This window comes from Malus sylvestris, chromosome 17 (assembly GCF_916048215.2).
Source record: "Malus sylvestris chromosome 17, drMalSylv7.2, whole genome shotgun sequence".
Lineage (NCBI taxonomy): Eukaryota > Viridiplantae > Streptophyta > Magnoliopsida > Rosales > Rosaceae > Malus > Malus sylvestris.
This window is the reverse complement of record NC_062276.1, coordinates 5,712,357-5,734,825: the sequence shown is the minus strand read 5'-3', so window position 1 is coordinate 5,734,825 and position 22,469 is coordinate 5,712,357. Positions and strand designations below refer to the sequence as shown.

The 22,469-nt window shown below is 42.7% G+C and overlaps 1 protein-coding gene and 2 pseudogenes across 2 annotated transcripts; all 3 read left to right on the top strand.

Annotated features, from left to right (window-relative positions):
• Positions 1 to 48: 48 nt before the first annotated feature.
• Positions 49 to 17,089, top strand: LOC126612238 (uncharacterized). Of its 2 annotated transcripts, XM_050280618.1 has the most exons (4): positions 49 to 259; positions 361 to 429; positions 1,188 to 1,247; positions 16,942 to 17,089. In XM_050280618.1, coding segments are annotated over exons 1-4 (318 nt in total). In that variant the 5' UTR covers positions 49 to 72; the 3' UTR covers positions 16,944 to 17,089. The 2 variants fall into 2 exon arrangements, with proteins under 2 accessions (XP_050136575.1, XP_050136574.1); XM_050280617.1 differs by lacking the exon at positions 16,942 to 17,089 and having other exon boundaries at positions 1,188 to 1,379.
• Positions 7,358 to 9,283, top strand: LOC126612237 (uncharacterized; annotated as a pseudogene).
• Positions 17,090 to 18,543: 1,454 nt separating the features above from the next.
• LOC126612234 (probable endo-1,3(4)-beta-glucanase ARB_01444) lies at positions 18,544 to 20,584 on the top strand (annotated as a pseudogene).
• Positions 20,585 to 22,469: the final 1,885 nt, after the last annotated feature.

The window sequence follows — 22,469 nt, the reverse complement described above, 5'->3', positions numbered from 1 at the left end:
TCCCCGAGCCCTCTTCTCTCTTTCTTCCTCTCCTTCTTTCCTTTCCCGTATACTTCTATTCCTCTCTTCTCTATGACCACACTCACACCCAGCTGCACTCCCTGCTCGAGGAAGACGCAATCACCATCTAAACCTCGTCCCTTTCCTCTTCCTCTTGCCTCTGCGCAACTCGGCGAAACCAAGAAAATAACCTCCGGCGAGTCCGACGGCTTTCGAGGCCATTTTCGGCCAAACCAAGGCGAGTTGGCCGGCGTGAAAGGTATCAATCTCTTCGTCTCGTCGAGTACTATAACTTTCCTTTTTGTTTCACTCAATTTCATTGAGTATTGAAGAAGTTATACTCATTTGAATCTTACCCAGTTTCCGGCGACCTCCGAGGCTTTCGAGGCAATTTCCGGCCAAAACACGACGAGTTAGACATCATGTTAGGTATCATTCTCGTTGTCTCTTCCAGGGCTACAACTTTCGTTTTTGTCTCGCTTTATTTCGTTGAGTAGTGACAAAGTTATGGCCGTTTAAAGTGGGGTGGTTTTCCGGCCGAATTTCCGGCCTTCTTCTTCCTTGGCAACAGGCCACCCGGCCTTTCCCTCTCCCTCGGGCCTTAGGCCCGTGTTGTCTTAGGCCCGTGTTGTTTTAAGTTTTATTATTTGGTTTTAAAACCCTAAAAAGGGCCTTGGGCCGGTGGTTTTTAAAAAGGGCTTAAAGCCCTGTTTTTCTTTATTTATTTTTATTAAGGCCTTAAGGCCTTGTGATTTTGTGCCCGTGTGTATGTGTGTGTTAGGTGTGTATGTGTATGTGTTTATGCATGCACATGCATGCCGTGTGTGTGTGTGTATTTGTAGTATGTGTGTGTTTGGGCTAAAGCCCAAACCCTAATTCTCACCCTAAAACCATTTTAACCTAAAACCCTAGGTTCCTAAAATTCTTTAAAACCCTAAACCCATCCAATCCCAAATCCCCTATTTTATTTAAACCTAAACCCTAATCCGGATTTCAAGCCTACAACCCGTTTGACCTAATTTGACCGTTGACCCCCGGTCAACGTTGACTTTAGGGTTGACTTTTCGGGTTTTCATCTGGGACCCTTCTTAGGGTAAAACGACGTTCTGAATCCGTTTCTAATATCCGTTTTCCCAAATTCAATTGCTATTATATAGTTTTAATTATTGGACTCTTTATGTGCTTAGGGGCATTTATTGTGACGTTTCCGTCTTCGCTAGTGGCGCAGCTTTTGGCAACTAAGTACTGTGAGTGGACCCCTTCTAAAATTACATGATTTTATAATTTAATTGCATAAATGATTAGCATGCCTACGAATTTATGAAGTGATATATGTGAAGCCTGTTGATTTAATATATTGATTTTCGTCTCGTGTTTTTGGTGAGGAAATAATTGTTAGCTTATATTGAGCTATATTTTAATATATATGTTGATGCACAAAATCAGCTATGACTTTGGTACAACAGAAAGTGTCAGGTTTTGTGACCTTCGCTTGGTTGCTTCGGTCACTAGTGAGGATAAGTACGTAAATAAATAGAGACAGAGAAGCAAACACAGGATGTACGTGGTTCACCCAGATTGGCTACGTCCACGGAGTAGAGGAGTTCTCATTCATTGTGAAGGGTTTACACAAATACATAGGTTCAAGCTCTGATTTAGTGAGTTCTAGTGAATAGTTTAGTACAAAAATGACATTAGAGATTATTGTGGGAGAATGATCCCTATTTATAGAAGAGAGTTTCTAGTTTTGTTCTAATATTGACACGTGTCGTGTTGTGATTGGCTTCTGATGTTGACACGTGTCGCGCTGTGATTGGCTTCTGATGTCGACACGTGTCGCATTGTGATTGGCCTTCTGGTTGAAGGGAAACTCTTCTGGGTCCTTGACGGTATAACGTTGACCGGTGCTCAGTAGTTTCAGGATTAGTCAAGTATGGTACAAACAATGCTCCCCTAAGTTCCCGAGTGAGGGAAGCTCCTCGGTTGGGGACTTGCAAGATCCAAGCTGCTGAGTAATCATGAAACTTCTAAGTACCGAGGTGTGGTATTGTCTTCACTTGCCTTATCTTTCTCATAGGTAGATGTGGCATCTTCTCTGGAAGTACGCTTCCTCCATCCAGGGGTGATATCTTTAACCGATGAAGATGCATAAGGTAATGTATCAATTTCACTTGAAGCTTACTTGTAGTTTCGGGCTTGGTCAAGTGCGATACAAACCCTATAGTAGGAGTCCCCCAAGTCGCCGAGCTAGGAGATCTGCCAAAAGAGGTGACAGACAAGGTAAGCAGTCAAACTTCCAAGCAAGCAACCCAGGATCAGAGGTTTGACTTCGGCTTCCGGTTGATTGTTCTCCTTCTCCTTGTCTCTCATTCAACTGCCAGGATAAGGAGAAGCAAATGGATAAGAGATGATATGAGATACTTTTGCTTTTGAAGAAGTAACTTTCCACAGGCTTATTCTTGAACTGTGCTGGAGGGTTTTCTGGTTCCCTCCAGAGTATAAGGCCGACTCAAGAATTTGAGGGTCAAAACAAGTCCATCAAATCTAGAGTACGTTCGACCTTGATGATATGAGATACTTTTGCTGTTGATGGAATAGTGAATGTGGTATGGAAAGATGTCGTGATGTAGTGATCTGTTTCAGCTCATCGTTGACCCTTTTGCTTCAATCTTTTGCATGGCAGAAGTGGTGTGCAACCTTTGCATGTAAATGGTCATTCAGAACATTCCTTCATAGTGACTCATCCACGCTTGGCAGCTTCAGTGTAAAGAGCCAATATCTGATCAACTGCCATGAGGTATTTGCCGGTGGAATTCGTGACCTTGATAGCAGTTGAGGATGAGTACTCGAGAGCAATGCTAAGTAAGCAACCAGGCAAAAGTTCCAGGCAGTCAGTTCCAGATTGGAGGTTTGATTTCAGGTTCCGATTGACTGCTCTCTTTCTCCTTGTCCTGCAGGTGTGGACAAGGACAAAGACAAAGACAGGGAGAAAGCATGATATGGGATACTCTTGCTTTCGACCCTGATGATATGAGATACTCTTGTTCTTGGTGTGGCTTATTTGCTGAGGTATTATCGGGGGGAAATAAAGTTGAGTATTTCGAGAGGTTATGTTGAGGGTGCCTTCTCGAATGCGAGAAATGGTTGAGCATTTTTGCAGGTTTTTCTGTCCGTGGAGGAGGGAGGTCGACATATATAGGGATTTCTCAATAGCAAGTAGTAATGCTATTCCTTTACCATTCTCGGTCACAGCAATGTAGTGGGAGCTGTCAGCTTCACGTGTTTTAACTTTGTCAGAGCACTTTGAAAAAGATGTATGTGGTATCTGGAAAGCTAATGTTGCGTGTGAAGATTACAGACAAGCTTTATCTAAGGAAATCTGGCTCTCGAAGTTCTGAGAGCTGTGCCTCTTTGATTTTCGAACAAGCAATCCCGTCGGAGATCTGGCTCTCGAGATTTGGAAAGCGGTGCCGCTTCGGCTTTTAAGAGAGTAATTATGTTGGGAGTCTTTTCTCGAATGTGAGTAAAGGTTGGACGTTCTTGCCAGTCTGTCTTGCCACAGAACACGGAGGTCGACACACATAGGGACTTTCCAGTTGTCAAGCAGTGGTACTGTTCCTTTACCCTCGTGGGTAATAGCAGGGTAGCTGGAACTTCGAAATTCTCGTGCCTAAACTTTGTCAGAGATCTTTGGCAAAGTTATACGTGGTACCCGAGGAGTTGATGGTGCGTTTGGAGAGTGGTGATTGAACAGTAAGATTCACGTGCTTTCTACTTCACCAGAAATCTTCGACAGATTGCCCGTAATCTCCGCAAAGCTGAGTGTGCATGTGACAGGTGCTGACGAGGCTGAAAAAGCAGGTGCTTCTTCGATTTCTGAGATTGACCCTTGTGGTCTCTAAGCAGCCCAACTTTTGAGAAAGCAAACGCCTCTTCGATTTCTGAAGCTCCGTCGATTGCAGATATTTATAGAGGCTGGCATTAAGTTCCACAACACACTTGAATCTCCACCAGTAGAAGCTCCCTTCTTGCACTTCTAAAATCTTGATTTGTCTGACCTCTTCATTCTTCAACACCTTTGAAAATGTCTGGCCCCTCCGACCGTCGTTTTGACTTGAACCTTGGAGAAGAGACAACCACGCCTTCTCCAGACAACATATGGCACCCATCCTTCATATCCCCTACTGGTCCTCTTACCGTTGGGGATTCTGTGATGAAGAATGATATGACCGCTGCGGTGGTGGCCAGGAACCTTCTTACTCCCAAAGATAACAGACTACTTTCCAAACGATCTGATGGGTTGGCTGTTAAGGACTCTCTGGCTCTTAGTGTTCAGTGTGCAGGTTCTGTGTCTAATATGACCCAACGCCTATTTGCTAGAACCCGCCAAGTTGAATCATTGGCTGCTGAAGTGATGAGTCTCAAACAGGAGATTAGAGGGCTCAAACATGAGAATAAACAGTTGCACCGGCTCGCCCATGACTATGCTCAAGGTTCTAAAAGTCGCTAGGCGCTAGTCGGGCGGCGGGCTGGGGCCTAGCGCCTAGGCGGCTGGGGCCTAGCGCCTAGGCGGCTAGGCGGGAGCCTAGGCGGACTAGGCGGATTTAAGTAAATCTATCATATTTCAGGTAAATAAGTGTCTGCTTCTACTTGAAATATATATAATTTCATCATAAACTACAAAATAGAATGCATATATATCATGAAGTATTGGAACATAATGAAAACATGTGAAATAAGGATATAATGTTTGTTCATTCAAGTATGCAACAAGTCTCTTACAATTTATATGAAAAAAAACAAAATGCAAAATGAAAGTTATGTATTTTCTATCTAAATGAGTTGTAACCTAGGCGGGTCTAGGCGTGTACCTAGGCGGGTCTAGGCGGGCTAGGCGGGTGCCTAGGTGGTCTAGGCGGTGGGCTGGGGCCTAGGCATTAATCAGGGCGGTGGGCTGGGGCCTAGCGCCTAGGCGGGGATTTTTAGAACAGTGACTATGCTACAAACATGAAGAGGAAGCTTGACCAGATGAAGGAATCTGATGGTAAGGTTTTACTTGATCATCAGCGGTTTGTGGGTTTGTTCCAAAGGCATTTATTGCCTTCGTCTTCTGGGGCTGTACCTGGTAACGAAGCTTCAAATGATGAACCTCCAATGCCTCATCATTCTGGGGTTTTGTCAAGTACTGAGGCTCCGGATAACCACCATCCGGTGCTTTCTCTTTCTGGGGCTCTACCGACTGCTGACACTTCCCCTAAGCAATTTTTATGAAGGCTCCCTCTTGTTTGTTTATTTTGACTCATGTACATGTACATATTTGTAGCTTATCGGAAGTATTAATAAATAAGCTTTGCTTCATTTCAACATATTGTGTTAAATACACCAAAGCCTTCTTCAGAAAGTTCTTTGAATTTTTTCTTTTGTTGAAACTTGTAGTGTTGGAGCTTTGTGAGTGAAGCATGTAGTTTGAGGTAGTGTTCCCTTAATTTCCTGAGTGAGGAAAACTTCTCGGTTGGAGACTTGAAAAATCCAAGTCACTGAGTGGTTGTGAGACTTCCGAGTATTAAGGTGCAGTAGCATATGGTGGGAGTCCCCCAAGTCTTCAGGCGATGAGAGTTGCCGAATGAGGTGTCTTGCTTGCTACTAATTTGTCAAAGTAACGAAGCCTTGTTTTGATGTCACACCTTCATATATGCCTTATCCAAAAATATTTCAAGCTAGGTTTAGCTTTGGGAGGGCCCAAAATTTTTGTGTAGCCCAAAACTGCTCATTTGTTTTCAAGCCCTCGAAAAGAAGGGATCCAGTGCCTTTGTTCATTTTTTATTTGTGTGGCAAGCCCAAAGAGGAGAACAGGTTTGTGCCCACTCATGTGTTGTTGTACAAGTTCAAGAGAATCTTGGTTGTGTGAACAAAATTTGTTTATTTGCCACAAGGTTTTGTGTTTGGAAATAGTTTAATAGGTAAGGTTTATTGACTATAGATTTGTGCTTGGGTAGATAGCTTGACTAGTGGAAGCTAGTTGTAGGACACAAAACTTGAATTAGCTTCGCACTATCTTGATGAAGAGTGTGTGAAGCTTGTATATGTTTTGGTGTTGAAATTTTGTATGGTAGGTGAAGTTGTGGGGTTGAAGCTTTATAGGTGAAGCTTTAGTGTTGAAGCTTTATAGGTGAAGCTTTTGTTGGCACCATAAATTGATTGTGCTTTGCACTATTTTGATGAACATAGTGCGAAGCTTTTGAGATTGATATTTGTCCTCCATTGATGAAGCTTTTGTTGGCACCATAAATTGATTATGCTTCACACTATCTTGATGAACATAGTGCGAAGCTTTTGAGATTGGGAGTTGAATCTCATTGATGAAGCTGCTGTGTTCCCCCTTCCCTTTTTTTTTTTTTCGAATTTTATTTATTTATTATTATTATTATTATTATTATTATTATTTTTTGGTTGGAGGGGGGAACTGAAACATTTGAAATTTGAAACTCCCTAATGTTAGAAGTTTGAAGATTTTCCATGTGGGGCTTTCTCATGGTTTGAATTTGAATTTTGAATGTTAATAGCCATGTTGAACTATATATAAGAAGGATAAGTTTCCATTCTTTACCTTACCTTCATTTGCTCATCTTGTAGTGATTTTTGAAGACAGAGTGCTTTTTACTTGAGAGGGATTCTAGCATTGCTTTGCTGCACTATCTTCAGGTTGGTAGTCTTCTCCACTACATTGGATGTTTTCCTTTTTGTTGAATTGTTGGAATGTTCATGTATTTTGTGAAGAACATAATGAACTGGTTGAGCTGTTCTTCATGCCCTGTGAAATTCCTTATGTTTTGATCCTTCATGTAGTGATAGAGTTTGTTTCTGTTTGTTGTAGATGTCGGAGTCTGGAAGTCTAAGTGATGAGGGCTCCCCTAGCTCGGGCTCTAGGTTTGAGCCTGCAATGTCGGGGTCTTCATGGCCTTTGTTAGAGTCTTGTACAAAAGAAACGTTGGATGATCCTCACAATTGTCAAACCTTAGCCAATATTGGTTCTTCCTCCATGTTAGTGGGTGAGGGGGTTGTTTGTGACGCCATACCCATATGTCGTTCTGATCCTTACAATTGTCAAACCTTAGCCGAGATTGGTTCTTCCTCCATACGAGTGGGTGAGGGGGTTGTTTGTGATGCCATACCCATCTTTCGCTCTGAGTTCACAGCAGACCATTTAGAAAATAACTTGTTAGATAGCGAAAAGCAGCTTGAGGCCCTAAGGCAATCATGTAGTATCCCCCGTAGTGTAGGAATACGTTTGGTGCGTTGTGAAGAATTGCCTTCTGAGCCGCCCACGGGTCATGTTATGTTCTATACCTAGACATTAGTGACCTTGGGGGTAAATTTACCTTTGCATCCGTGGTTGCAACGGATGCTGTCTTTTATTGGTTATGCACCGGGGCAACTCAACCCTGGTTTCTGGGATACCTTGATCGGGTTTTATATTATATGGATGGAGTGTGGATTAGGTGAACCTTCCTTCCATCAGTGGCGCTACTGTTATAAGATACGCCCGGTGAAAGCATGTACGGGTTATGCTGAATGTGCATGTCGGAGTGAGAGAGAGCGTGTTGTCTTTGATAAGAGAAAGGCGTACGGCACATGGAAGAAACGTTGGTGCTTTCTTTATAATGATTGGGAGCATGCTAAGGGTGTCACGCCTGAGCGACGTGTTCCTACTCATTTCCAGACTGTAGGTTGTAATGTATCCATTTTCTCATTATTTGCTATTGTTGTGATTTTCTCTTGCTTCTAAGATTTTTCTTCATGCAGTGACACGAGGCACCATCAAACTCTCCGGACAGGAGCTAGCTGATGTAGAGAAAGTGCTGAGGGTGCCTAAAGAAGATAGACACTTGGGTAAGCTACGACCCTTGTTTCGAAAGTACGGTTTCCAGCCCTTAGTTTCCGAGTGCCAGAGACGAGCGAGTAAGTTGTATCCTCACTTGATCCTTGTTCTTCCCTTTTTTTATATAGATATATAATGTGGTATTCCTTACTTTGATTTTCCTTGTTCAGTGGAGAAAGTGGGCAAGAAAGTGGAGACTAGCACCAAGAAAAGGAGAGTGCCCATGTTAGTTCCTTCAGAAGACATCCTGTTTCACAAGGAAGCTTGCAAGCACCGAGTAAGACCAATCATTAAAACTAAGTCTCGAGAAGAAGTCCTCAAGGTTGCTGCCTCGAAGAAAGCTGAAGCTGAGGCCATTGGATGTGCTGCTGCCATAGTTGCCGGGGAAGATAGGCGATTGCTGCCTCCTCTTCCTACTATTAATCCCATCTTTCCTCCAGTTAGGGAACACATTGGGCAAGAAGGTGATCCTAGTTCTAGCAGTAAGGGTAAAGATAAGGAAGAGGTTGGCAGTGTTCCTTGGAAGGATTTGAAGGTTGCCATGCGGCCAAAGGACTTTGGTTATATCAACAATTGCCTGGCAGGGCGTCGATTCACTTTCGATGAGCTCGGAAAGCCCTTAGCTAAAGATGAATCGGATTGCGACCGGATGTTGAAGCTGTCTTCATATGTGAGTGTTACTTTGTCATTCCCTTGTTTTCTCCTCTTTATTAGCATTATTTTAGTAGTGATGATCGTCTTGTCATGCAGGTCATGGCTGAGTATCACGACAGACTGCGAGAGGCTGAACGGTGCAAGGTGAAATTGAAAGAGAATAAGCAGCTTATGAATGATGCCAGGAAGACGAGCAAAGCTTTAGCTGAGGCCATCCAAGTCAAGGATCAACATTTTGAGAGTTTGAAGAGGCGGAATGGTGAGAACTTGAGACTCAAGGTACAGTTGGAGGCGACTAAGAAACAGTTGGAGACAACTATGCTTGAGGTTTCCAAGGTTAAATGGGAGTTGGATAGTGCCTTGGTTGAAGTTTCTAAGATGAAGAATAGGATCCCGACTGAGAAGGAAGCTGCTGTGAAGGAGTTCTTGGGTTCCCAGGCCTTTCTCCATGTCCTTAGACCTCGCTGTACCCGGGAAGTTCATTTTGAAAAAAGAAAGTGGATGGCTGTCCTTGATCGTTATGATGATGGAAGTGTTCTTCGAAAATACCGTGAAGAAATAGATGAACATCATCGAAAAGGTGAAACCTTCGACCTTGCAGTTTATTATAGCAGTGCAGATGAGTCTGGCGATGAGGCTAGTGCTGATGAGCAGAGTCATCAGGGTGATGATGAGTTTGGAGATGCAGAAAATGGTGGTAGGACTCAGAGTGATACGATCAGGGGTTCAACCTCAGATGAGGATGACTAGACGTGCTTTCACTTTCTGCATGTACTCTACCTGCACTAGTTTGTTGTTTGTAAGGCATGTGCCATGTTATAAGCTTGAGGGTTTTTTTTTGTTTTGTATGTTTATGAGTGTTTGCATTATCAAGCAAGTGTTTGTATTATCAAGCTTCAAGTGTTCGTATTATCAAGTTTCAAGTGTTTGCCCTATCATTGATGAATGTTTGGCTATGTTTGCATAGATCCTTTGTATAGTCTTGTTGACATATACTTAGATTTTATTTTGTATTGGAAACATGTGCGTTGAAGCTTCAACACTTGAGTGTTTCATTGCTCAGAATGTAAAAGAGTTTAGGGCCGAGTTGGCTAAATCACCTCTTTATTGAATTCATACCAAATGGTCTTTGTTACATAGGATGCCGAACGGCTGTAGCTTAACACTTGTACAATGTGAGTCTATTTGTAATAGTACTTCAAGTGGTCAGCATTCCATGGATGGCCAAGGGTCTTGCCGTCGGAGCTTCTGAGCTTGTAGGAGCCAGGGCGGCTGATGCCGACGATCTCGAACGGTCCGTCCCAATTAGGACTGAGTGTTCCTTCACTCAGGTCTCTATCACAGAGTAATCTTTTCTTCAGTACCCAGTATTCCACTTTGAAAGAGCGAGGTTTGACCCTTGAGTCGTAGTAGTTGGAGATGCGCTGCTTGTAGGCGACATTCCTCAGGTGAGCCTGATTTCTGTGTTCCTCGACTAGATCCAGGTTGAGGGTGAGTTGCTTGTCGTTCTCACTCTGTATGTAGTTCTGGATTCGGTATGTTGCTTGCTCAAGCTCAACTGGGACAACTGCTTCTGTACCAAAAGCAAGTGAGAACGGAGTTTCTCCTGTGGAAGTCCGATATGAAGTGCGGTATGACCAAAGAACTTGGGGTACGAATTCTGGCCAACAACCTTTAGCTTTGTCCAAGCTAGTTTTCAGAGTGCGCTTGATTATTTTGTTAACGGCCTCGACTTGTCCGTTAGAATGGGGATGGGCTGGAGAGGCAAAACATAAGTTGATGTTGAACTTAGAGCAGAACATCTTGAACTTCTTGTTGTCGAACTGCCGCCCATTGTCCGTGACTATCGCATTAGGAATGCCGAATCTGCAGAGGATGTTCTTCCATACGAAGTATTCTATTTTTCCCTCAGTAATGGTTGCCAAGGTTCTACTTCAGCCCACTTTGTGAAGTAGTCAACTGCAACGATTGCATAGCGGACCTTGCCTTTCCCTGCAGGCATTGGGCCGATCAAATCAAGTCCCCATTGGGCAAAGGGCCAAGGGCTGATCATAGGAGTGAGCGGCTCGGGAGGGGAGTGAGGGATAGTTGCGTAGCGTTGACACTTATCACATGAGCGAGATATTCTGATGGCATCTTGGTGGAGTGTTGGCCAATAGTATCCTTGGCGAAAAGTCTTGTGTGCTAGGGATCGAGACCCAGCATGATCTCCGCAGACTCCTTCATGTATTTCCCGAAGGACAATTTCCGCCTCCGCAGGTGTAAGGCATCTTAGGTATGGCAGGGTAAAACCGCGCTTGTAGAGTTAGTCATTAATGATCAGGTAGCGGGCAGAGTTGTATCGAATCTGCTTAGCTTGGACTTTGTCAATTGGGAGGGTGCCATGAACAAGGAATTTATAAATTGGGGTGATCCAACTATCTTCTTGTTGTAAATTGCACACTTCCATGACCATGGTGCTTGGTGCTACCAACAATTCAACATGAATTTTTCTCCCAATCTTGTTTTCCACTGCCGAGGCGAGGCGAGCCAAAGCGTCTGCATGACTGTTTACCGCTCGAGGAACTTGGGTGATCTGGTAGTGGAAGTGCTTGAGCAAAAGTCGCGTTTGCGCAAGATATGCTGCCATGGAGCTATCCTTAGCATCAAAGTTGTTCGTGACTTGGTTGACCACTAATTGGGAGTCATTGAAGATATCAATTCGTTTAACCCCGAGGTGCTTGGCCAAACGTAAGCCTGCTAGAAGGGCTTCGTATTCGGCCTCATTGTTCGATGCCTTGAATTTGAAACGAATAGCGTATTCCATCGCCACTTTGTCGGGGGTAGTGAGGACTAATCCTGCTCCGCAGCCCTATTGGTTGGATGAGCCATCAACATACAGACTCCATGCTGGGGTTGTTGATTCTATCTTCTGAGCTTCCGATGGTAATGAAGGTACTGCTTCAGGTGTAGAAGCAATGTCAACAGGATATGTGAAGTCGACTATGAAATCTGCTACAGCCTGACCTTTTTTGGCTGGTTTTCGTTGGTAGGAGATGTCAAACTCACCCAATGCTATCGCCCATTTGATCATTCGCCCAGACGTGTCAGGACTCTGGAGTATCTGTCGAAGAGGGTGATTGGTAAGCACGATGATGGCGTGTGCTTGGAAATAAGGGCGAAGTTTTCGAGCAGACATGACCAATGCTAAAGCTAATTTCTCAATGTTGGAGTATCGTGTCTCCGCATCTTGTAGGGCATTGCTAGCGTAGTAGACGGGCCTTTCGACCCCACTGTCCTTTCGAATAAGAACAGAACTAACTGCTGAAGCCGAAACCGATAGATAGATAATGAGAGTGTCACCAACTTCTGGTTTGGAGAGCAGAGGGGCTTTACTCATGTACTCTTTGAGGTTCCTGAATGCCTTGGCACATTCCTCCGTCTATGTAATGTACTTCTTATTTCCCTTGAGTGCTTTGAAGAAAGGAGCACATCTGTCTGTGGCCTTAGAGATGAATCTGGTTAAGGCTGCCACCTTGCCAGTAAGGCTTTGGATGTCTTTTGAAGTTATTGGCTCTTTCATGTCGATGATTGCTTTGATCTTTTCAGGGTTAGCTTCAATGCCTCGTTGGCTAATCATGAAGCCTAAGAATTTGCCAGAGCCCACGCCGAAGGCATATTTGTTGGGGTTCAACCTCATTCGATACCTCTTTAGAATGGTGAAAGTTTCAGATAGGTTGGTGATGTGTTGGTCAGCATGTTTGCTCTTGACTAACATATCATCAACGTAAAATTCCATGCTCTTCCCAATCTGTTCGACGAACATTGAATTGACCAGTCTCTGATAAGTTGCTCCTGCATTCTTTAGACCGAAGGGCATGACTTTGTAGCAATATAGTCCCCTGTCAGTAGTGAAGGCTGTGTGTTCTTGGTCTGAGGGGTTCATGAGGATTTGGTTGTATCCCGAATAACCGTCCATGAAGCTCAAGAGCTCACACCCTGCCGTAGAGTCTATAAGTCTATCAATGAGAGGAAGAGGGAAACTATCCTTCGGGCATCCTTTGTTTAGGTCGGTGTAGTCGACACACATTCTCCACAAGACCTTTTGAAGTAGGAGACTTTCCTTGGTCGGATTTTTCTTAACAAGGACAACATTTGCTACCCATGTTGGGTAATTGACTTCACGGACGAAGCCTATGTCCTTGAGTTTTTCAACTTCTGCTTTCATCGCCTCGTATCGCTCAACATCATAAGATCTTCGCTTCTGTTTTACTGGTTTGGTCTTGGGATCAATACTCAAGTGGTGATAGATGATATCGGGAGAGATGCCCGACATATCTTTATATGACCAATCGAAGACCTCGGCGTTCTCTTGCAAAAAAGAGATCAGCGACAACCGAAGGGGTGGTGACAAAGTGGTGCCAATCTTCACCATGCGGTCTGGATGGTCTTTGGAGATAAAGACCTTCTCTAACTCTTCAGCGGGTTGTGCTTGCTGGGTGAAGGAGTCATCTCGAGGGTCGTCGGGTTGACTGTTGCCATCCTGAAGACCCGAGTTGGATTCATCTGGACTGGTCTTTACGACTTGGTTATGTATAAAGAGAGTCTCCTTGGGGATTAGCAGGTGTTGTTGTTTGATTGAAGTGTTGTAACATGATCGAGCACTAAGTTGATCTCCCCTGATGTACCCATTGCCGAAAGGGGTTGGAAACTTCATCAACAACATATGTGTGGATACCATGGCCTTGAGATCATTGATGCCTGTGCGCCCAAATATGACATTGTATGCCGTCAGGCAGTTGACCACTAGGAAGTTAGTGGTAATAGTAGCTGTGTAGGGGCCTGTACCAATGATGAAGGGTAAATGTATACTCCCTAAAGGTTGCACGATATCGCCAGAGAAGGTTATCAGAGGAGAAATCGAGCGATCGAGCAAGTGTTCAGCTACATGAAGTGCCTTGAAAGCTTCAGCAAACATGATATTGACTGAAGCACCTGTGTCTATCAGGATTCGTTTCACATCAAAATTTGCTATGTGAGCTTCCACGATCAGCGGGTCATTGTGAGGGTAGATGATACCTCTTTCTTCCTCAGGGTAGAAACATATTGGATCCCAGTTAGGCTTTTGATACTTGCCTCATCTGATGTCTTCCACGTGAAACACTTGATGGCTAGGTCTCAAAGTTCGTTCACTGCTTTTCATGGCCCTATTGGAAGATTCAGACATGGGTGTGCCGCCGCTTATGGAATATATCACATTCACCTGGCGTTGGTTACGGTTATCCCTTGGAGGGTGAAGGAGGAACTGATTAATTTTTCCTTCACGTGCCAAAGCTTCAATATGGTCACGGAGGATAATGCACTTTTCGCCATCATGGCCATTATACTCGTGGTAGCAACAAAACATGCCCGTGTTCTTCGTGGACTTGTAATCTGGCTGTCTTGGCTTTGGCTTTGGTATCAGGTGAGCTATACTGGGGTAGATGGCAGCACATGTAGCATTCAAAGAGGTGTATGTCTCATACTTCGGGGTAGGGCCTGTCTTGACACGTGATTGGCCCACTGCGTTGACTGCCTGGGGGCGGGCATTATTGTGACGATATCCTGAGTTATCGCGATAGTGCCCCTTATTCTTTTTATTAAAATGAGATTGGTGAGGATGTAAGTCTTTCCTTTTGCCCTGAGATTGATATGTCTGCTGACTTGGCGAAGCATTAAATGAGGCAGGGGGTGTGCTGCTACCATTTGGAAGGTTGAGGTCTTTTCATTCGGTTGGATCTGGCCTCCACTCCCTACTTGCTGATAAGGGGTGACTGTAGGGGGTTTCCCTTGATATGTCCTTGCCTCGGCGGAGACATGGTTGTAAGCTTGTGTCATCACCTCAGAGTAAGTCTTCCAAGTGTTGGCATTGATCATGTACTTGAAGAAACAGTCACGTAAGCCTGCCGTGAAAGCCTTGAGGGCGGTCTTGTCATCTGCCTCAGCGCAGCGAGAATACTCATGGCTGAAGCGGCCAGCGTACTTTCGTAATGACTCGTCCGGCTTCTGGCGAATAGTGTACAAGTCATTTGCGGAATGCAAGCGATCGGTCTGGAAGATATGTTGAGAGACAAACAGCTTTCTCAACTCTTCAAATGAGTCTACTATCTCAGGTGGAAGACGGCAATACCAGTTTAAAGCTCCGCCAGAGAGGGTGGAGGGGAAGAGAAGGCACCGTTCTTCGTCGGTGTGTCCCCGGTATACCATGGTGGACTCAAAGAGGTTAAGGTGTTCAATTGGGTCTTCCCTTCCAGTATAGAGCTGTAAGTCAAGCTTCTGCTTTGTCTTCGCTTGGAGGGGAGTGTTGAGGATCCTTCTTGTGAGAGGGCCAGGCCTGGGTTGGTTCTAGTCAGGTATCTCGGCTTGACGTTCAGCCTTCAGCTTGTTTACTTCCTCAAGGAGCTGCAGGACAAGGGGGTCCGGAGCGGAGTCGTGCACCACCAAAGTTTTCTTCTTTAAGTCCCCATCGCCTTTTGGAAGTAGGAAAGTTTGATCAAGATAGCGTGATCTTTCTCTGGACTCGCCACACTGACTTCTAGAGTGAGTATGTCGGAATGTTTCCGAGTCCCCAGTACCTTTATATTCTTCTGGGACTTGTTGCCCATTCTCTAGATTGGCGGCTGGCCTGGGTCGTGGAAGAGGACCGAGTCTTTCAGAAACCCTTGGGTCATTGATCTTCGAGCTTATGTGGATGAGATTCTCTCGACGTTGCTTTAGGAAGTCTCGACAATCGCGATAGACAGTTTTTGATCCTTCCACTCCCTCAGTGAGGAGGTGTTTTCCTCTACTTCTCCTGCTTCGGGTTGAAGCAGCTGGGTTGAGAGAAGTCTCATGTTGATTATCACATTGATGTGTAGCTCGATCCCTATCAGGGATGTCCGTGTCGGATATCGGCGACCCTCCGTGTTGGGGGGCATTCAGTTGATTGTTGACCTCAACAGGGGTGACGAGCTTATGTGTTTGAGCCTGCCTAGCCTCGTGAAGCATCTCGAAAAGTTTTTCATATTGTTCCTGGAGGACTTCATTCTTCATCGCTATCTTGTTGTTCTGAACCTCTAGCTCATCGACTTTAGCTTGAAGAGTAACTCTATTTCCTTCCTGCTTTCGTTGCTTCATACTAGGTTTAGCGGGGGTGTCATTCTGTGTGCTGTGGCTTCTTTCGCTCCCCATGTCGGAGAGAGATGCTTGGCCAAAAGAGAGTGTACGAGCGGTGGAAACCAGCTTGACAAAGCTGAAGAGAGTGGGAATAAGTGTCGTTTCCCACAGACGGCGCCAAATGTTGATGCACAAAATCAGCTATGACTTTGGTACAACAGAAAGTGTCAGGTTTTGTGACCTTCGCTTGGTTGCTTCGGTCACTAGTGAGGATAAGTACGTAAATGAATAGAGACAGAGAAGCAAACACAGGATGTACGTGGTTCACCCAGATTGGCTACGTCCACGGAGTAGAGGAGTTCTCATTCATTGTGAAGGGTTTACACAAATACATAGGTTCAAGCTCTGGTTTAGTGAGTTCTAGTGAATAGTTTAGTACAAAAATGACATTAGAGATTATTGTGGGAGAATGATCCCTATTTATAGAAGAGAGTTTCTAGTTTTGTTCTAATATTGACACGTGTCGTGTTGTGATTGGCTTCTGATGTTGACACGTGTCGCGCTGTGATTGGCTTCTGATGTCGACACGTGTCGCATTGTGATTGGCCTTCTGGTTGAAGGGAAACTCTTCTGGGTCCTTGACGGTATAACGTTGACCGGTACTCAGTAGTTTCGGGATTAGTCAAGTATGGTACAAACAATATATATCATATTTTCTATAAAAACCATGAACTGGTAGACTATCTGATAGATGACGATAGGATGCTAGAACATGTTTTTGAACCCCTCTTTATAGTGTAGACGATGATCGGTAACCTATGCTATGAAGTGGTTTTTAAGAGAGACGTAACTATTTGTGCGTACCTAGTGGACACTATGCCGCCTGGGGCGAGGATCTGGTGTTGGCATGTAAGCCGGGAGAAATAATCCCTAGCGAAAGGCTGAGGGACACGGTGACAGGCACTGGGCCGGGAAAGAGTTATCTCTGGCTACGGGCACAGAGACTTAGGTGCAGGCATTGGGCCGTGAGTTATATTTATTCAGTGATCTTTCTAGCAACACACCGCGTTTACGAGACGATTTATGATACGTTTACTGTTTTGATTTCCGCGATGCGTTTCCGCGATATGACTTTTGAGATATTTGGCATGCTAGGATTTTTATTAAATCCATCACTTATTATGCTAGTAGTTTTCATTTATATAAACTGTGGGGGTTAGTATCTTGGTAACTGTTTTACTATTATTGTATATATAAACTTGGTCCACTCACCTTTGTTTTGCGCCCCCATTCAGGACTTAGAATCAAGGCACCTAATCCCGACGTGAAGACACTTCCGCAGCAGCATCTTCGGATCCTCTAGATGTAGGACCCACTTCCTTATTCATCCAATTTTATCTTAATTCTTTTTAGTGATTAGATTTAGTTGTATGCTCTGAGCACGTTCCTAAAATTATTAATTCTTCGTATTGCAAATTTCTAACCCTTATTTATTTCTTATTCTTAGCTTATGTATCAATTAATGGCTTTCGTCACCCTCGGGTGTCGGCCAGCACGTGTCTATCCTGATATTCTCAGCAAAGACAGGTGTCAAGAATGTTCAATACACTGCAGCTCTATGCTGAAGAATAATCCCCACGACAGATGCAACATCCAGGATATCTTTTCAAGATAGCAACAATGGTGATGGTGGTGTTGAGGTTGGGTTGGTACTGAAAAAACATTACATGGAGGCTTTTGCTTCTCTACTTGCTAAAGGTCTTGAAGACGAGTGTCTACAGTCTTTGCTATTTTTATGTGTCACACTATGATTTGCAGTTAAGTAGTAATGGGTTCTGATTCATTTGCATATAAAAATAAACGACGTGCTATTTATCATTGAGACATTCATAAAAAAGTCCATTCTTCTGATTTAAAAATATCAAACACTCTTGAAACATTGGTGCTATGGTAGAAAACAAGTGAAATCATTAGCTTATGTTCTCTAAACAGTAAGTGATTACATGATCAGACTTTACTCCTTCAAATGACAGCTTTAATATAATTCCATGAGAAAATTTCCAATAGAAAATTTTTGTTGGAGAAAGAATATGAACTACGTTTTTGGAGAAGAAGATAACCGATGACAAAATATTAGGGTTTGTGAGGGTGTAATTAAATAGAAATCTTATCTTAGGTTTCAAAATATATCATTTTCTACTTTACAATATATACTAGAACTCAATTTTTTGTTAAAACGGACGGTTGTAATTTAATCTGGGGACCTTGGTTATGCAAAACAAGATTCATTGGCCTCATGACAGCGCGCGGAAAAATGTGTATGGACCCAAATTATTGGAGTAGGATTCTCCCCCTTCTATATTCCGACACTTACGGTCCTCTCAATCACTTTCTTTTTTGTCTTTCGCTCTCTATAAAGAAGTCGACAAAAAATATTGATGTGGCTTAATCGTGATTGTTCAAGTAAGAGGGGATTAGAAGGGAGAAGAATTTGGAGAGGAGAGAATCACACTCCCAAAATATATGCATGCAATATTTGAAGTATGAGGAAGAATATCAAACAGATTTGGGAAAATTTAATTTCCTGTCCTTTGGATATAATTTAGATAAGGTGGCTGCTAAATATAAAAGGCAAGAAGAATCGAGAAAAACTAAGCCGAGGATCGGTATCAAATTCCATTAGGAAATCAAAAAACCTTAAAAAGTTTCCTATGTTTTCAAAACGAGGAGGTACCAAAACCGAAATTATTGCTCAGAAAAGCAAAAATCTTACAAGATTTTCTCAACCTCCCCACGTAAACATGGAAACCCTTAAAAATTGGAAACACATCCGAACCAGGCTATGATTAAAGGGCCGATTGAAATGCGTTTATTCACAGCAATTTTACGACCAAATCATGGCAAACATTTGCTCTCTTGCTCTCGTTGTGTATGCAGTCTGTTTTTCCGTGTTGATTCCGCAGGCCACCTCCCAACCATTCATCTTCCCGGAAGCTCAATCCACCATCCTCCCCGACCCTTCAACCTTCTTCGCCCCAAACCTCCTCTCATCTCCACTCCCTACCAACTCCTTCCAAAACTTTGTTCTCAACAATGGTGACCAACCTGAGTATATCCATCCCTACACCATCAAATCATCCAACTCCTCCCTATCTCTCGCTTACCCGTCTTTCTCCTACACCTCTACCGTCATATCCACAACTCCGTTTCAACCCGACCTCACCATATCTGGCTCGAAAACCACCACCATCCCAGATCCAAACAACGACCACCATGTAGTCTCCGACTTCAATGATCTCAGTGTGACATTGGACTTTCCCTCCTCCAACCTCCGCTTCTTCCTCATCCGTGGAAGCCCCTATCTCACATGCTTTGTTTCTCAACCCACACCGGTTTCTATATCAACCTCTCATACAATTGTATTGTCATCATCCGCGAGTGGCTCAAACACCAAGTTCATCTTGGAAACGGTCAGACATGGCTAATATACACATCCTCCCCAACTGATTTAACTGCCAGCGGCGCCTCCTCATTAACTTTTAACAATTTTTCTGGGAACATTCGAGTTGCTGTTATGCCAGATGCTGATCCCAAATCCGAGGCAATTCTTGACCAATTCAGTTCTTCTTACCCGACTTCCGGTGCAGCTGTGCTCGAAAACTCCAATACTTCGACATATAAATGGGAAAAGACAGGTGGAGATTTGCTCATTCTAGCTCATCCTCTCCATCTTATGCTTCTGTCAAATGCTACTGTTTTGCAAGATTTTAAATACAAAAGCATTGATGGCAATTTGGTTGGCGTTGTTGGTGATACGTGGGTTTTAAACTCGAAGCCTATTCCGGTCGAATTCTATTGGAGGTGTCAAAATAGATTTGTTCCCTGAAATCATTTCTGCGCTTCGTCGAGATGTAGACGCTCTTAGTTCAACAGAATTATCTGCTGCATCATATTTTTATGGGAAACTAGTTGCTAAAGCAGCAAGGCTGGCTTTGATTGCCGAGGAGGTAGCTTGTCCCGATGTGATCCCGGCAATTAGGACATTCTTGACGGAGAAAATCCAGCCGTGGCTGGATGGTACTTTTAGCGGCAATGGATTTTTGCACGATAAAAAGTGGGGTGGACTTGTTACCAAACAAGGATCAACTGATAAAGGTGCCGATTTTGGGTTTGGTCTTTATTCCGATCACCATTACGATCCGGGGTACTTTGTTTATGGTATTTCAGTGCTAGCAAAGATTGACCCTGCATGGGGGGAGAAGTAACAAGGCTCAAGCTTATTCGCTCCTGGCAGATTATCTCAACAAGGACAAGCAATCAAATCCAAATTATACGCGTCTGAGATGTTTTGATCTTTATAAATTGCACTCGTGGGCAGGAGGAGTGACGGAATTCGCAGATGGGAGGAATCAAGAGAGCACAAGGGAGGCGGTCAATGCTTACTATGCAGCTGCTTTGATGGGGAAAGCGTATAATGATCCGCAACTTGAGGCCACCGGTTCATTGCTTACCACATTGGAAATTCAGGCAGCGCAAATGTGGTGGCATGTGAGAGAGGGAGGAGAGAATCAAACTTACGAGCAAGATTTTGCAAAAGAAAATCGGGTAGTGGGAGTTCTATGGTCGACCAAGAGAGACAGCGGACTTTGGTTTGCTGCTGCAGAGGCAAAAGAAATTAGACTTGGAATTCAAGTGATGCCTATTTCACCAATCACTGAGGTGTTGTTCTCCGATACTGTCTTTCCTAGCGAGCTGGTGAATTGGGCATTGCCGGCGCTCGGTAGAACGGGAGTCACGGAAGCCTGGAAAGGGGTTGTGTATGCATTACAAGGGTTGTACGACAAAGCAGGCGCTTTGGAGAAGATTAAGAGCTTGACTGGTTTCGACGATGGAAACTCCCTTAGTAATCTTTTGTGGTGGATTCATAGTAGGTCATGAAGTTTTCAATGAGTTTATATTTCTTTGTTTTTGTTACAAGCAGTATCGCTGAGTTTATATAACTAAATAAATAACAATAATTTCAGTACAACATATTGTAAATTTTTCATCTAGACTTACCTTCTCGTGTTTTAACACAAAAAATTGTAGCGTTGTTGATGTAAAACAACATTTTTTTTTTCATCTGATTCTAACTTACAATTTGTAAGGAACAACTTAGACAGACAAAAAAATGGAATTCAATAGCGAATCTAAGGGATATAAATGAGAGAAGTTTTTCTATGTACTCGGAATATAAGTAGGTACACCACGTATCATAATATAACCGGAGAGTAGTTATATTTTTTTTTTGTTTCTTCCTACTTATATTATGACACATGATGTATCCATTGTGTTCCAAGTACATCGAAAAATATCTCAATGAATGATTTCTCTAAATTTTCATGTCATGGATAATAGGATACGGGTTCCTTTCTTGAATAACGTTGTCTTTTCCCTAAGGGGCATAGTGACATATGATTAGAGGTAAGTGGTGGATTGCTCTGGTAGATAGGTCTTCTTCTTCCCACGTTCGAACTCCACTCCCTTTAACTTAGATAAATTTACTGTAGATTATATATTATTTGTCAAAGAAAGAAACGTATAATTAGAGAATTTTAATCAAAAGCTTCTACAATACTTTTTTTAATAAAAAAAAACCTTTAGTTAACTTTATTATTGAGGACACAAACAAACACAAAAATAAAACCTCACGCATACAACTCCGCTCCTAAACCCTTTGATAAAGAAAAGTTTATCTTAATAAAAAAAAAGTAAGTTTAGTTATATATAAGAATAATGCTTGTGTCCTTCCACAAAGACATATCTGTTCTCCACTTACGATTAATGAACTTTTACCACCTAAACATTATATTGATAATCACTCATTCTTTTGATCATCATCTAAATATTATATCTACAAAAAAATCATTCAATTTGGAGATTGTTTAGTGATCATCCATATATGTTAAATCATTCAACAGTTTCAATAACAAGTAGCATTTTCATGATGAACTATAGATTTGTTTTATGTATACAAATGAATGAAAGATTTTCAAATTGAATAACTTTTTGCATATGTTATCTTTAGATGAAGATAAAAATAATGAAAGGTTTTGATTATGATGTACGAACAGTAAAAATTCATTAATTGTAAATGGAGGGACAAGTAAGTCCCCATAAGGGGACATAACACGTTGGTCATATGCCCCTCTTTATAAATTAAAATTGAGAATATTGTCTTGTTTAAAAAACAATTTTGTTTTTTTTTTGGAGATTCCTTCCTCCACAAGGTAATGTTCAAGGGGCCCTATTCAATCCATATTTTCGGAAAGTTTGAACGTTTTCAATGACTATTATACGCTCTGACTTTTATAGAATTTTATAGACTTTTCTATAGAGTTAAAAAAAATTAGACTTTTGTGCGCTTTGTAGAGTTCAATAAATTCAATAGAAAGTTCTATGCATGTCTATAAGACAAATCTATAATGTGTATAAAAATCATTGAAAACTTGCAAAGACTAGGAAAGTATGTTACTTGACTTCAATGTTAGCTTTAACCTTTATGGTTAATTTTCATAATATTTAATATTTTATTTTCAAGTACAATTATTCACTTTCCGTTGCAGTCCTATTAGAATAGGAATGTGATTGTGTAAATCCTAGTATATCTTGGAATATCTCTTATATTCCTATTAGGAGTTGATTACCTATTAAATGTTGTAATTCTAAAGGGAAATGTTTTTACCTATCCTATTACTATAAATAAAGGCACAATGAGGTAAAATAGAACACACCCACAATTACACATCTATCTTTCTCTCTACTATTGCTGCACCTTCCCTCT